Here is a 15660-nt window from a genome sequence, read left to right as displayed (position 1 = left end):
GAGCTGCCGGCTGGGAAATCTACGCCTCGTCCATAAACAAAAGAACAGCTGATCCTTTGTTATTGTCATCGCACTTTTTGCGCAATATCATTCAATATCAGTTCATCATCCATTCCGAACGGATCGTATAGTGCAGCAAAATGGCACAAAGTGTACCCTTTTCCAAGGAAATGCGTCGAGCCACGAGAGACATCCACAGTGTTAGTGATGCACTTGTTAACGCGAAATTAGCATTTGGTAAGTTATAGACACTTACGTGGGTAAAGCTTTTATTGGTTGGCTAACATTTTACCATTTTACCCGGCAGCACTATACGACAATCGTGTATGGGCGGAAGGTTTGCTTATCTTCTACGACGTTTTTAAACATCTCGAGCAACGCGTTCCACATGATTTCCTACCCCCGGAACTACATCGGACGGTACAATTCGAACAGGATTTACGCTTCTATCTCGGCGAAGGATGGATGGAACGTCACACACCAAAGCCAGAAGTGCGTGCCTACCTGAACCATTTGCACGAAATCGAACAGGAAAATGCAAACCTTCTGCTGGCGTACGTGTACCACCTATACATGGGTCTCCTGTCTGGTGGTCAAATATTACAAAAGCGTCGTTCCCTGGGGCGTAGGATTAACCCATTCCGACGTACAGATGAACATCAGGTGGACGGAGCAGCTCTTACAACGTTCGAGGATAACAGTATTTACGAGTTGAAGCAACGTTTACGCAAAATAGTAGACGAATTTGGTGCCCGTTTAGATGAGGAAACGCGTCAGCGCATGTTAGACGAAAGCCGGAAAGTGTTCGAGCTAAACAACACCATCATCCGGACGGTTGAAGGTGTCGGTTCGGCAAACGTGCGTATCGTTGCGTACGTTGCTATGGCAATCGCTGGCATCGTGTTGATGCAGTACATTATACGAAACAATGCCGAAAACAGACAAGACCAATAGACGCTGCTGGGTATGTGATTATAATTATAACGATTTTTTAATTAAAGTATCATTAGTTCATTTCGGACATGTTAACACAAAATCAGTGACCACGTTGTTTTTCTTTCCGATTAATATTTGTCTTCTAATATAGCGCTTACCACACTGGCAGGGCCAGCTAGTCGGCGGTACGCTTAGGAATTATAACATCGAAATAGACTCTAGAAGGGTACCAGGTCCGGACGGTGCGAACCCACCTTTTTGTTGTGCGCTTCCACTCATATTAACCCGAAGTAATAGCACCCAAACATTTTGCGATTATAGTAATATCGAAACCCCTCGCTCCTAATAGTGGTCAATACAACACGTGGTAGTACTGCTCTAACAGTACCAGCCCTGCAAAGGAAAACTGTTATTACAGTCTGTTGTTTTTTTACTTCTTACACACGTTGCCTTTCTCTTACAAGGTACATGGTCCGGGGGAGTATAATTCCCCCCTCGAACCGCGACACGGATTTAGAAATCTCTTTCAATTGCTTGTCGTTACGTTAAGTTTTCAGCCTCAGATGGACATTAGTTTACGCTTGATGTGTGGATTGTACTTACACAACAACAACAAAAATAGCCAACAACAGATTTGCATTACGGAACGCTTTTCACCAGTAGGATAAATAATTACACAAATTCTGTTATTGTGCCTGTGATAAATTTGAGCTGTTTGGCTTCTTTTTTTAAGTGGAACAAGTCTTGCCACTATTAACGACCGACTGTCTCTGTTAGCAAGGATCAAAATATCAGGTAAAGGGCGAAGTTTACGCTGTATAATTAATGCAACACCCAATCGTGGCAAATGTACACAAAACGAAAAGCGTCATTAGCTGTATGAAATCGGTACCCATCTTATGCTAAAGCTTATGTTTGCCAAGGTGGGCATTCTCTACACTCTGTGGGGTACTTGTGCAGATGGGATATGTTGCAATCGGTAGCTTCACGCGCTTTCTCCCTCCGTTTTTTTTTCGTTCTAGTTATAAATTTGCCTATAAATCTATGCCGTGTATAATAATAGGTAAGTGTGTCTTCCTTTTTCGGTGTAAATATCCCGTAGCTAAAGTATCACATTTCTAATCAAATCTTTCGTCAGTTAGTTTCTATTCATCGCTCGTTTCAATTAGACGATCATTTCGAATTGTCGGACAATCAGTGCTATAAATTGCCAGGACGAAAGCTGCCTTCGAAATCTATCTAACCTCTGAGGAGCGGGAAGGAACGACACAAGGGAGAGAACATCGGGCTGGGGACACTTTTCTTATCCTAATTCCTTACCTAGCCTAAGAGTGTCATAGATGATAAATGTATTGAGTTTAACTGCTCCATTACTTCCTATATTGCAACAAAACAAAGTTGTCCTTCCGATATATTCTCCCTCTCTTTCTCTATCTCCCCTGTACGACACTCCCCGTGATCGTTGGGGTCTTCTTGAAGGTTAGTTTGATAGTTTCTGATGCCAAGGCTAAGACAAATCTATTCTATCCTGCCGAAAACATTGCAGTCCTTTTCCAATTCTAGTGCAACTGCTAGACACGCTGTATTGAGCTGATCGTTAAACGATTCTCCTTTTACATTGCTGCTTTCATAAGCTATACATATCTATGCTAATTTTGGACAGAACAAAGGGATGCCATTCCCAACGAACCATCACGGGTACGACACAAAACAAACAAAACAAAGGATATAACGTTATACCGCGGATCTTCACATGTACAAAACAATACCCCAACCCACAGTGAAACAGCGAAAGAAAAAACAGTTGTAAAGAATTACATCAGTGGATGAGATATTGAGATTTGAGCCAAATTTTAACCTTGCTAAAGTGTTTGTTTTCCCCCATTTATCAATATTTAAGGCATCGTTTTGCGGGGTTGTTTGCTTCCATCACGCACCACGTGCATTCTCGAAGAGGTTGCACGCGTGTTTCCTAAACACCTGCAATATTGATTTCGCCGCGATTAAGCAAATACTTTTTCGTTTTCTACTACTTCTTGCATTTAGGAATAGGATGAAGGATTATCGCGATTTTCTCTAGTCCCTGCTAGAGATTAAAATCAAGTATTATGAGTAATCCCCGACACCGAAGCACGCGGCAGGAACGATCATGCTGACTACCTGTTACGCTGAAGGCGAGACAGTCAGCATCATCGTCCCGGCTACCGACGGTGTCTGTGTCACTGTCGATCTCACCTAGCGACGACTGTTTATTAGCAGGCTAGAGTCTGCACGACGAGGGGGAAGCCTTAGAACAGGGTCAGTGATTGAAGTGTTTATAGTTTGCGGTGCAACTGGAAATTGCAAGATGCTAGTGGATGGGTAGTTTCAACACTTTCCGTGTATTGCTGGTAGTTGACGCACTGGAGGACACATAGCACTCCATTAGTTGCCTTGATTGCTGCATGTTTTGTTCTGGTAGTGCTGGTTTACGTTCCTTTCTTCTTCCTCTTCGCTTCCCCTCAATCGCGTCGATCGAGTCTCTGGAGGATCGTGGACCGATGGATCGCTCATCTCCATCCGAGGTGTGTCGAACATACTCACAATACTTGATTTTAAATGAGTCTTTCCTATGTTTCTATGGTCGGTCCCGTCAATTTGGTCGCGTACACGTTAGCTACCTGTAATGTGAAAGTGAAGGTGATCCATTAAGAGATGTGAACCATTTGCAACACAGTAGTTAAGGGTTTGGATATGAAACGGTTAACTTGAAACCCTCTCTGGGTTCTTGAAGTGCTATATGTAGATTAGGAATTCTAGTATGACTTGAAAAGAATCCAGGAAGGGCTCTAGTTTATCCAAGTGAACTCAAAAAACCTGTAGATATAGTTTGCCTTACCCTGTAGATCAGTTCGTACTGTTCCCGTGTTCGGACGGCACTGGCCCGTCCTCGCCGTACGTAGTACACTATCTGTGGCAGATCCACCGTACGCGGTGGCACCTCTAGTAGACGCAGCGCAATGTCACATGCGACTAGCGTTCCGGTACGTCCAGTTCCCGGCGAACAGTGCACGGTGAGTGGTCTGCAATGAGCGATCAAAAACCAAATCCATCAATCCACCTCATTCGAACTTGCTCCCTTAACCCAACACTTACCCCTGAGTTCGTTGCAACGATTTGTGTTTGTCCATAGTGCCACCGTTGCTGACGATGCTGGTCGGTTCTTTGCCCGCGCCCGCCGTACCATTGCTAGTGGCGTTATTATTGTTGTTGTTATTATTATTATTGCTGGCATTGGTGGTATCCGTTCCGTTGGCAGCTTCGCTTGGCTGGACAGGTGATTCCTCGGTCTCCTCGGCGATCGTGGCAAATTCCGCCAGCTCCGAGGGGGAAAGTTTCAGGTAAGTGCGTGCCTCCAGCAGCATACCGATGATGGACGATTCGTCGATCGGGACGCCCGTATCGGGCCACTGATACCAGAAGTGCATGATCTCGCGCATTGTGTTGCTGGGCGTGTGGCGCATGTGCACCGTCGAGATTGTATACTTCTCCTTGTTTTCACGATTTTTCAACGTTAGCTACAATGACAAGAAAGAGCTTACATTGGTATCTGCCTTTTTTTGGACCTTTAACCGAGCTCTTACCTGGAAATCTCCAAACGTGCGACTATTGTCCAGCACAACCGATGGCGGTAAATATTCGGCACACTTTTCCACACCGTTTTCGCTCAGATCCGTTGCCATGATGATAACTTTCGAGTTTTGCTCCCACACCATGCGCCAAAAGTCGTTGATCGTGTTCTCCATCGGTGCCTGGCAGGCAATGTAATAGTTGGCAGAATCCTTTGGACCCTGTTTAGACGAAAAAGTTCGTTAAAAACCAGTGATTTTACAGTATCAAGCAACACAACTTACCTTCACAAAGTTGGCATTAATGTATTCCGTCTTCTCATCGTCGCTCATCCGCTTCAGATGAACGCGCGTTTCCGGTAATGGAACTACGTTTGCGTACCTTTGTGTAGACAAAAATTCAAGATGTTTGTTCAGTACACACAGTACACAGTACACTAAAACCAACTGTTTACTTACCGATTCTTATCCTCACATCCTTCCGGTACCTCATCAGCACGTGCCGTCACGTTCGGGATCTCCTTAAACTCGTCGTAAATGGCCGTCTTATTGTGGATAATGTTGGCCAGCTCTGCCACCGTCAGTGGATTGGTTTTGAAGTTAGGATCCTCGAACGCTGAATTGCCATACGAGCGTTTGGACATCCGTGCCGTATTACCCTTCCGGCGGACACTGTTATACACGGACACATTGTCCAAGCTGTACGCATCCAGCCCAACCGGACGACAGCGTTGTCCGTACGAAACCTGATTCTGACGCTTGCGGAACACGATCTGCAATGGCGGATAGTACATCTAGATCAGCGCAAGCGTGCACCTGTCTGCCCAACGATCGGCAGGGTTAGGAACCAGTATTTACACTATGTGCACTCGTTCATACTCGCATTCGCAGCAGATAGGGATATAAGGATAGTATCAACACACAAAACTTCCCAATACCAAGTGATTAGAATTTATACAAAAATAACACTGAATTAATGGGACCATAATATAGGTGGTCCATTTTGGGTCAAAGGCTTCAAGAAGAATGTTTGTTTTGTATTACTTCTTCCAAGAGTTGTGGTTTCACAGTTTGTTTTTAAAATTTGTTATTAAAATCATTTCATTGATTCAGACAAGAGTTTTAACTATCCCGAACCAATTTTCTATTTTGATTAAATATGGTTGATGTCTTTCTTTATACATTATTTATGTTAGTCTTTCCAATCAAAATCAGTAAAATTTATATTGATTGAGAAAATATAATAAAAAACATCATATAATTACAATATCACTCATATGTTTGAGAGTTATTTCGATAAATATAGATTTTTCACCATTTCCTCAAACATATTCGCCATCCCTTTAAATAAAACCTTGAAGAAAACCATCCACACTCTCATTTCCATTCACACTCTCGCCTATTGCAACACATTCATGCCTTTGCGTCACTCAGACGCGTACTGCGCCAGCAGTTACGGAAGGTTCCTCGTGTGTACGTCCGCTTGAGAATACTTACGAAAGCCGCTATCAATAGTAGCACCACAATCACGCTCACAATACTGGCCACTACAGCCACGACAACACTGTTATCCTCTTCGGCAGCCGGTTCACTCTGAGACTGTTCCGTCGTACCGTTAGTGTCCTGCCGCTGTACACCCTGTTCCGATTGATCTGTCTGATTCTGACCATCTCCCTGAGGTTTACTAGTGCCTCCCGCAGCTGGCACATTGTTCAGCTCAATGTAGTCTTCCTCGGTGACGGATTCCTCCTCGGACAGTTCGGTTGTCGTCATGGAACGATCAATTGTGCGGCGTGTAGTGTAAGCTTCGGCCGAAATGCCAACCGATTGTCCGGAACCATTCACCGCTACACCAGAGCTGTGCTCCGTTGTTGGGGCTGAAGAAGACGTGCTCGTAGTGGTTGTTGCAACGATTGTTGTCGTCGAAACCATGTCGTACAGATGCTTGTCGTCCAGCACAATCGGAACTTTGCCACCCTCGTCAGCCGTCTCGTCGGTGGTCAGCTGAGGTGATTCCGAACGTTCCGTAGTTACGCTCGACTGTCCAATTAAGTTTTCACCCGCAGAGGAATCATCAAACTCAACATTGTTCGTTTGCGTCGCACTGGAAAGGTTCGGCACAACGGTGGTCACAGTAGAAATGGTGGTTGTGGTGGGTACCGGAAGTCTTTCGTCGGTGCGCACATTTTGGTTCACTTCCGAAAATTCGGTTGTGTCCTGATCTAGTGGCTTCGAGTCGGAACCTTCACGCAGCACTGGTGGTAATTCGCTGTTTGATACTGTCGTGGTGAATGTTGCACTACCCAAGTCTGTGCTTGTAGCTTCTTTCATTGACACATCCGTGGTGGTAATGCCAGCGAGTTCTTGCTGCAAGGTGATTGGACGTCTTGCAGGCATCGTGCTAGCGATGCGAGTAATCATGGTGGTAATCGGTATCGGAGGTGTCGTTTGTTCCGTACGTCTCAGTATCGGTGCCACAGGCGAGTATGTCGTCACTGGGACGTCCTCAAACATACCGAAACCGGTGCTAACGTCCGATCGTTGTGTTGTCGTTGTTGACGTACGAATTTCCGGTGTATTACGAATCTTCGTAGCTAACTCAGTTTCGTCCACATTTTCACTAACTTCATAAGTACGTCTCGTAGTGGTAGGAACAACGTTTCCACTGTCGCTACTGCCCACAACTTCATTCGCCATCGTTGTGCTGCTAGTTGATCGATCTTCAAATTTGAAATCTTCCAACTCTTGTCCATCGTTATTCGGTTTCTCGGTTGATGGGACAAACGTCGTATCGACTACATTCGCATCTTCCGCTTCGGTGGCCACACTCTCACCATCATTGGCGGCTCTCGTTGGTGCTGCTTCTGTTACGATGGCAGTCAACCGATTCTCCTCGCTCAGAACATCGCCACCCTCGACAGTCGGGACCTTATTCGCATACGTTCGTCTATCCTTACCAACCGACGGTTCATCGGATGATACGGTGGAACGCACGAACGAACTATTCGCAAAGTCCGCTTGCTGCATAATTATTGCCCAATCCATCAGCTGCTTAAGCGTATTGTTGGCCACCACATTCTCGCTATCGTCCCTTACAGTTTCCGTGCTTTCACTCACAGCCTGACCAACGTCGGATTGCTTTCGCTCCACCATACGCATTCCGGCCAATGCCCAGGCAGCCCCATTCGGCAGATTAATATCATTGTCCTCCGTAGTTTCCTCATTGAACTGGTCCAAGAATTTACCCTTCTTGGTACGGGATGGGATCGTACCGGTTTGTGTCTGGTTGCGGTCCACCTCATTCGAAGATTCTTCGTAAGCAGTCGTTTCGATCTGTGTCCTTTCCACCGACACGGAACTGTTTCTTTCGACGCTTTCGTTCACACGGACTCCATTGGAGGTGGATTCATCTTCCGAGTCAACGTTAAGTGTCGATAGCGTGGTCACCGGCAAAGGTTCCTCCGTACTGAGTTCTGTTGCAGCATCATCGAACGACACCTCGTCGACAGTGGAACTTTCGTTCCGCAATACAGCACCCTGCGAGTAGTTGGATGGCGCCGTATACCTACAACAGAAAAGAAGGTTAATGGTGTAATCAAATCTGCCGCACAGTACAGTTTACAGTTTTCACCAGCACAAGTCCCGTGATAAGGGCGATTAATTTTTGAACGCATCACCACCAACCAGGCACGGATTGAACGGAATTAGCTTTTCAGTGAAATCAGATCACTTCTGGTAATGGTACCATTATCGATAAAAGTATGTGGAAGATATTAATAGAGAGAACACAACATCAACAACAAAAAAAAAAAAACACATCTCCACCAACGGTAAACCATTTTAAAGAGCTTTTGATTTCGGTTTACAATAATGATAGGGCCCCAATAATAATGATAGGGCTACGGGAAATAGAAAGCCGAGGGAGAGAAAAAAAACGAACCATATCAACCATTAAAGATGTGCATCAGGAATTTTAAACGGTTTCTGATTGAACCGTGTATTGATTAAATGAATTGAATTATCAGCAAATGTTTATTCGTTGGCCGTTCCGTTCGATGTGGGTATTACTGTGTCGGAGAAATTTTTATAGCTTTTCCCATTTTAAAGGTCATGAAAATTAACAAAACTTATCGATGATATACCAAAACAATGCTATGGGTTTCTTTCTTCTTTAGCTATTATCATGCAATTATCATGCAGAAACAAATTTCATTTAAGTTCTTTCTGCAGTAAAACGATGTAGAGACCGGGAACGAAAGTCTTCGGCTCTAACATTACTTTTTTGATTTTGCAACGGAAAACTCAGAACCGGAAGCAAAAACATTCGCTTTATCAGTGAACAGTTATGAGCTAATGAATAAATCTTAAAAGTTTATAAAAAATCCTTACTTTAAATGAATAACCAAAAAATAATTTCATTACAAACTGAATCAAGTTTTGGACATTAAAATTTTGATAGGGTTTAATGGTATCATTTAAATAGGTCAATATATAAAACATTTTATTTTTCTATTTCCTTTCCACTTGTTCTTCAAATTCTCTTCTATTTAAGTTACACACATGACACAAAGAAACACACGTGTGTGCTGTTGTTAACTTCAACTTAATGCAATTAAATGAATAATCAGATCAGTCGTCTTTCACCACACAAATCAGGGCCGGTCGATAATAATTGGTGGCATACTTTTCACACCCAAAAAGCGCACTGAACCTTAAGCAAATCAGGAAAATAAAACTATACTATCTTACATTAGAAAAAAAAAGTTCACATACACCCTCTTTCCCTACATCGGTGAATCTATCGACGAGCAAAAAATACATACTAACAAACGCTACGCTTTCCCAAAATACTGCACACACGTTTGGATGGAAAGTGTTAGCTTTGTTTTAGATTGGTTTAGACTTCTTCTGCCTTCCTTTCCTTTAGCGCTTACAAATTGTGCCACCAACCAATCCCCACAAACATGCTACCGTGTAGTGAATCAAGTCCACGAATACTTCCAAATTAATCACAAAACAGAACAACAAAAACGTTGATCCGAAACAAGCGCAGCCCGACCGGACGCTTGATTGTGGTGTGCTAAATTTTATCATAATTTCTATTCAATTTCAAACCACCGCACATTGCACATTTGATTGGAGCAAAACATGTGCCGCCGACTATGAAAAACTCCCAAAAAAAAAAACGCCGAGAGCAACCATAATGGGGTACCCAGGGGCAGGATTTGTTCGATACTGACCGATCGCGCGATCGCGATTGCGGTTCGCTTCTAACGTTTAAATAGATCATCCAACAATAACAATAACAACAACAAATGAAAAAAGGAGAACACTCTCATACAATCACGATCCGGTGCCAAACGTAGCTGCAAACAATAGGCACCGGGAATGGGCACGCATCCATACCAAAAACTTATAGAAAAACAATGAACAAAAAAACTCAAAATACTGAGTGAAAAAATGAGACCGTTTCGATCTTACCACGGTGGAATCGAACGGTGGAAACACTTCAAACCTGTATTAAAAGAAGCAAAAAAAAAACAAACCACTCACACGCACACAAAAAGAAAACACCCATGAATCGTGTGGAGCAAAATTGGTCGGAAAATCAGCGCATGATTGAGAAATTGGGCGCCGCAGCCGATAACAGATCAGACAACGATCGGGTCAGTTCGATCGGAAAAAGCAGCTCGGAAGGGAGGCGCAGTGTACATTTCGTGGTTGTGCTGTACCGCGATGATTATTTTCTACATTTTTTAGGGAAGAAAAGGGAGAGAGAGAGAGAGAGAAAATTGAAAACTTCTTCCGCTCCCTCCATCCATCCGCAGGTGGGAAACAAACTCCAACAAGCTCCTTCTGACGCACACGATCCAGTACCGCTTTCACGCCTTCTTCCTGTACACAGAAGGTGTTAGTTTTCTGTTTTTCCACCGAATGCTGATTCGCACATGAAGCGGGCCAATTTTCATCCCCTACGTCATTCCGGCTGAAGCCATTTTTGGCCCCGAAATGTTCCTATTTTGTGTGTGTGCTGGTCGATTTTTCAATCCCACCCAAGCAGAGAGAACAGAGAGAGTGAAAGAGAGAGATGATCGAGGCCACGCGTACGTACGCCACTGCACTGCAGACGACGCGATGCTCCGGGAAAGCTGAGCAGCGAAGCGATTGGAGTTCGATAGGAAATGAAATTAGACGATTATTGTTGTTGCCTTAACTGTGGCGCTTGTACTCAACCAGCACAACCTTCTTCCCGGCCGTGTAGCCCAACACTACCGCACCCCGTCGCTAATCATAACGGTGGTCGATGTTTAATCATGAACGTAAGTGCGGCACTCGTGCTCTTTCCTGCCACTTGCTACCAGCGCGAAAACGAGGCCGCACGAAATTAGTAGTGAACCATCTGGCGAGAGTTGCACCGGCGGGAAAGCGGTGAAAAACAAAACACACACATACACAAAAAGCGCACACCAGCGCCAATAGGACCACGCGTACATACAGCGAACATTCCGGGCACTGGCCAAGAGCGCACCGGTGATCGATCATTAGTGGCCCTCCCGAAAATGAGGCCCCATTGTTGTTATCTTTCCCCCACGGGTGCCGGTATATTTGCCTGTTTGATCACTTACCTACTTAAGTCGAACCGTTCACCATCGTCCTCGGTACGATTCGTGCCCGCGGCACCTAATGTTTCCGCGTCTGGGTTAGCCTCGGGAACGGGCACAGCGGTTACTGCGGCGACACTATTCACATCCTCATCATCAACTCTGACCTCGGTGGTGGTCTCCTCGGCCACCGTATCCTGCACAATGGGACCCTGCTGCTGGACGGTTTGTTCCGTACTTTCAGGTCTCGAACTTTGGTCCGATTCAGCGGACGGTTCCGATTCCAATGTTTGTAACTCCACTGACGATGATCCGCTACCACTGCTAAGGTTCTCCACTTCGGAGCCCAACTCATTTAGGGCATCCGAACGAGCCGGTGCGGCTGTTGGAGCCGGTGTGGTAATTGCATTGTTTGCCGTAGATTCTGCAGATACCACAGTATTTACAGCGGACAATTCCGTTGAATCTTCACTCTTATCGGACGCACCACTATCTGATTGCTGTTGGCTATCGCTCAGCGATTCATTCGTTGCTTGTGACGATGAAGAATTCGCACTATCCTCCTCGACCGTACCGGACGAGTCTTGTCCTACGGATTCCTCACCAGATGGTGCTAGCGTAGTCGCAGCAATAGCTTCTTCCTCCCGTTCCATCGTTTCCGCAAGGGAAGACGTTAGCTCATCTTCACTTACATCAGCCGAAATGACGGCACTGTCCGAGTTTAAACCCTCGGCCGGGAACTGTTCGAAACGATCGTTTGGTCGGGGTGGAGTAGTTGCCACCTTATTAGCTGCATCTTCGTCTGTTGGGGCCAACGTTGTCACTTCTGGCACCGCATCCGTTACCATTTGTTCTGCATTGTTTGAAACCACTGTTGGGACGGATTCCTCTGCCTGGCGACGTACGATTACACGTGCCTGTACAGAGGGCGCATAGCTGTTGAGCATCAAAAGACACCCAGCCAATGCCGCCAATGCCACAAACCGTGCCATTCTGGACGCTTGTCGATTTAACTTCTTTTGTTCTAACATCTGTTTGCAAGTTTGATCACTCTAGTCTGGTGGTGATGGTGGTGTACAGAAACACGCCCGGGTTTTGCGAGACTTTCCACTTTCTCACAGTAACACTACTCTACAGTGTGATGCAGTAGCACTCGGTGAGGTGCTGGTCATTCTTCTATCCTCTTGTGCCTGTAGGATTGTTCACTTTCTTAGGACCACTTGCTGTAAAGTATTGCGAAGAATTTAAACCTGCCGAAGAGAAAACAAGGGAAACAAGATATATTATTAGCCGGCATTCATCAGTGCTGTAACTAGGTATGCTAACGCTGCTAAAACATTGTATCTTTCTCAGCTTTTACTTAGGCATCAATACACATAAGAGCGTCCGGATGGTGGATCCATCGGGTTCAATCCATACCCTTCGCTTATGTCAATGTTCGCCTCCCATGACCGATGACCATAACTACGGCATCGACTACTGGATGCTTTGCACCAGCTTCCCCAGTATCGCGTAACATTTACTTACATCCGTGCGAAAGCAAAAACCTGCCATGGACCATCATTACACCATGTCCATCAGCTCACTCCTTCTCATCGTGATCGACATCTTCTCTTTTCCCTCCCCGTGTCAATCCGGCACGGTTGACGCTCCCATCCCTAACATGAAGAGCTAATGGTAAATCGCAACGGATCCCAAAAGCCATCACAGTAAACGATCGAACGACCGCAATGAGTGGGATCGAATGTTTTCTTCGCATTACACACTTTCACCTTCATTCAACCGGCCGGTCCGGAGAAGTCATCAACACGCGCAGCTCAAGTCTCATATTAACCAACACTCTGCTGATGCAGTGATCGATTGACGACAAACTCGGGACCTGCTCTAGCGAGATGAGACTAAAGGCATTGGGTTTGGCTCAGTTTCTTCAATCACTGCGGTCAATGTTTTCCTAACCGGTTACGAGATGCACTACTTGTTTAGGCGTGCCCAGGGTTTTGCACCATACATGCGAGCGATTCCGTCAATCCGGATGTTGGCAACATGATCACGGACGTCCGACCGTGCCGTAGACATGTACGGACCGATGTTTACTACGGCCGGGGTGCGGAACTCCATTCATTGAACCGCTGTGGTCTGTTTGTAGTTTGTTTTGTTTGTGAGTTGATAACGACCCTGAAAATGCTTGAAACGTGATGTCTAGACAACTATGACCGTCTCTTGGTGGTTGGCGATTTGTTGCGCTCCTTGAGCTCCAATTCCAACGATTCGTTAGTGAAAGATTCCAGATGAAATTAAAACAAATTTCTGGAGACAACTTCATACCGGTAACATCATCATCATAGTCGGCATCGTTTCACCAGCACGATCATCTTGATCATCGTTCCGCTACTTACCGCGGCCTACTATGTAAAGCGTTGACAAACGATCGTTGCCGGTAATTGGGGCCACACGCACACAACACGTACGTGAAGAATGGAAGGAATGAAAAAAAAACTGGAACAAAACCAGCACATACACTCCCACGAAATGCCATCAACATGATCATGATTGGTGGAAATTTCTCGCTAGTACCATGGTGCGGAAAATTAAAGCCTTCTACCACAACGCCACTCGCATGTCCCATGTGCCATGGAGACATGGAGAGACATGTCATTAAAAATTTTGCCAACCAAAAACAAAAAAAAAAATCATCACCCCACCCCCATGACTTGTTTTATTACACTAATACGTTCGCCTGTTTGGTTTATGGATGTTGAGTTTGTCAATGTACAGGCAAACTTTCCACATTTTTCTATTAGGTGAAAATGTTTTATTTGACACCAATTTTTATTCAATTACAGCTGTACGGGCACACTGTGATGTGGGCGCTGATGCGTAACTTGCCATATACTATCATTCGCATTTTAAGTAAATCCTTCCAAAAGCTTAAACATCTTAACAAGAAATAAATATAAAACAAAAACCCGGTAATTTACAAACACGACAATCATCTTGACTGCTTGAAAATGATAAATTCTCTCACATCATGCTGCCACACATCCGGAGTGGCCTGCTTCTGCCTAGTCTAATCGCAAATGAGGTGTGTTTGTACGTTTCTTTACGACCACACATCTTCATTATCCACCCGATGGGCCACCAGGTGGGCTAATGGCGCGGCATAGTAATAGAACGAAACATTAACCATTGCCTAAAGGTGTAAAACACTGGCAGGCAGCAGAAGGGCATAGAAACCAACTCATCAACATCCATGATCATCACTTCTTTTGATGTTGTTTGCGATGCCGTTGTATGGTGGAATACTACGGAATACCTGGGCTATGACAAATGACGGTGCAACCCTTTTGGACGGTCTTCAAAACCAGCCCAACTAGTTGAGTATCGCGTGCCCGGGAAAAATCACATAAACCACTTAAGCTGTTACTCAAACTGGACTGTAGATTGGCATTTTCTTTTAATGTTTCAACTTAAACCTGTACCACCTGCAAGCACCTTCATTCACTTCACCACTGAAGGTGCTATTTTTCTAACGTTTAAATGATATTTATCTCCCATCAGGTTTCCCAAAGATGGATGGCAAATAGGAAACATCATTTTGAATATGCAAAAAAAGCGAAGAAAATGCTCACCAGAAGAGGGTTTTCTTCACACTTTCTCACGCATTCAGCGTCACATTGCGAATGAAATCGATCATGCTCGATCGTGCTTATTACGTCAACTTCCTTCACTTCCACGCTTGATCTTTCGCTAATTATAAATCCATTTGGCAAAATCACAAATTTCCAATGTGTGCAAATGCACTTCCCTTCCGTAATCTGTGATGGAAGAGAAATGTGATGCTTTCACTGCGGGGGGTGGCGGGAAACTTTTTTTCATCCCCACGACCCACCCACCGGACACCTGTTGCCTTTTAGGTGGCATTCGATTGATATGCTGTCCGATTGCAAGTTTTCACTATGGCGTGGTTTTTTATTTTACACATTGCCTGAGTGATGGAAAAAAGGCAACCTCGTCGTGTGTCCTCGTCTTACGACCGATGGAGACGATTTCCCAATTTTCCCCACAATGGTTGAGTATGCGGGCAAATCGACGCACCTGTCAATCGGGTTTTCACACACCACAATCTTGCTAATGGAATTTTGAAAATTCTGTTTCTTTCTTTATGTGTTTAACGATCCTAAGCATGGTGCAAACAAGAAATGGAAAAAACTGCAAATAAAAAAACCCGTTGGCCGAAAGTGGAAAACAAAAGTGAAATTTTTTTAATTTCAAACGTTGGCAAACTAATTTTCTGTGTGGGGTGCGAAATTCGACATTGAAATGTGATTCTCTTCGGTGGAAGTAATAGAAACATAGCCGGGAAGGTCGTGTGCAGTGATGCAAATCAATGCCCAAAATGGGAATTTGTGCTTAGCGAAGAAAATAAAATAAATTTAAATTTACTGAAGTTTAAGAAAAGGTAATAAATTAGTTATTTTTAAAGGAATTAAAAATGTTTTTCTTTTCATATAAAT

The 15660-nt window shown here is 44.6% G+C and overlaps 2 protein-coding genes across 4 annotated transcripts in view; one reads left to right on the top strand and one right to left on the bottom strand.

Annotated features, from left to right (window-relative positions):
• The first annotated feature begins 65 nt into the window (after positions 1 to 65).
• Positions 66 to 1342, top strand: LOC125761410 (heme oxygenase 1). Its single transcript, XM_049422503.1, has 3 exons — positions 66 to 237; positions 308 to 964; positions 1088 to 1342. Exons 1-2 carry the CDS (start codon positions 141 to 143, stop codon positions 952 to 954), a joined length of 744 nt encoding a protein of 247 aa, XP_049278460.1. The 5' UTR covers positions 66 to 140; the 3' UTR covers positions 955 to 964; positions 1088 to 1342.
• The window catches only part of LOC125761395 (mucin-5AC), a 36780-nt gene continuing 22168 nt past the window's right edge, over positions 1049 to 15660 (bottom strand). For 2 of the 3 annotated variants that reach the window (XM_049422480.1, XM_049422479.1), the window contains 8 exons: positions 11171 to 12396; positions 6042 to 8109; positions 5004 to 5338; positions 4830 to 4926; positions 4560 to 4766; positions 4072 to 4493; positions 3815 to 3998; positions 1049 to 3596 (listed from right to left, as the gene is read on the bottom strand). In XM_049422480.1, coding sequence (XP_049278437.1) covers positions 3546 to 3596; positions 3815 to 3998; positions 4072 to 4493; positions 4560 to 4766; positions 4830 to 4926; positions 5004 to 5338; positions 6042 to 8109; positions 11171 to 12177 — 4371 coding nt within the window. In that variant the 5' untranslated portion in view covers positions 12178 to 12396 and the 3' untranslated portion in view covers positions 1049 to 3545. The remainder of the gene's footprint in view (positions 3597 to 3814; positions 3999 to 4071; positions 4494 to 4559; positions 4767 to 4829; positions 4927 to 5003; positions 5339 to 6041; positions 8110 to 11170; positions 12397 to 15660) is intronic. The other variant, XM_049422481.1, reaches the window with a different exon arrangement.

This window comes from Anopheles funestus, chromosome 2RL, assembly GCF_943734845.2.
Source record: "Anopheles funestus chromosome 2RL, idAnoFuneDA-416_04, whole genome shotgun sequence".
Lineage (NCBI taxonomy): Eukaryota > Metazoa > Arthropoda > Insecta > Diptera > Culicidae > Anopheles > Anopheles funestus.
The sequence above is the reverse complement of the archived record's forward strand: the minus strand, read 5'-3'. Positions and strand labels throughout refer to the sequence as shown.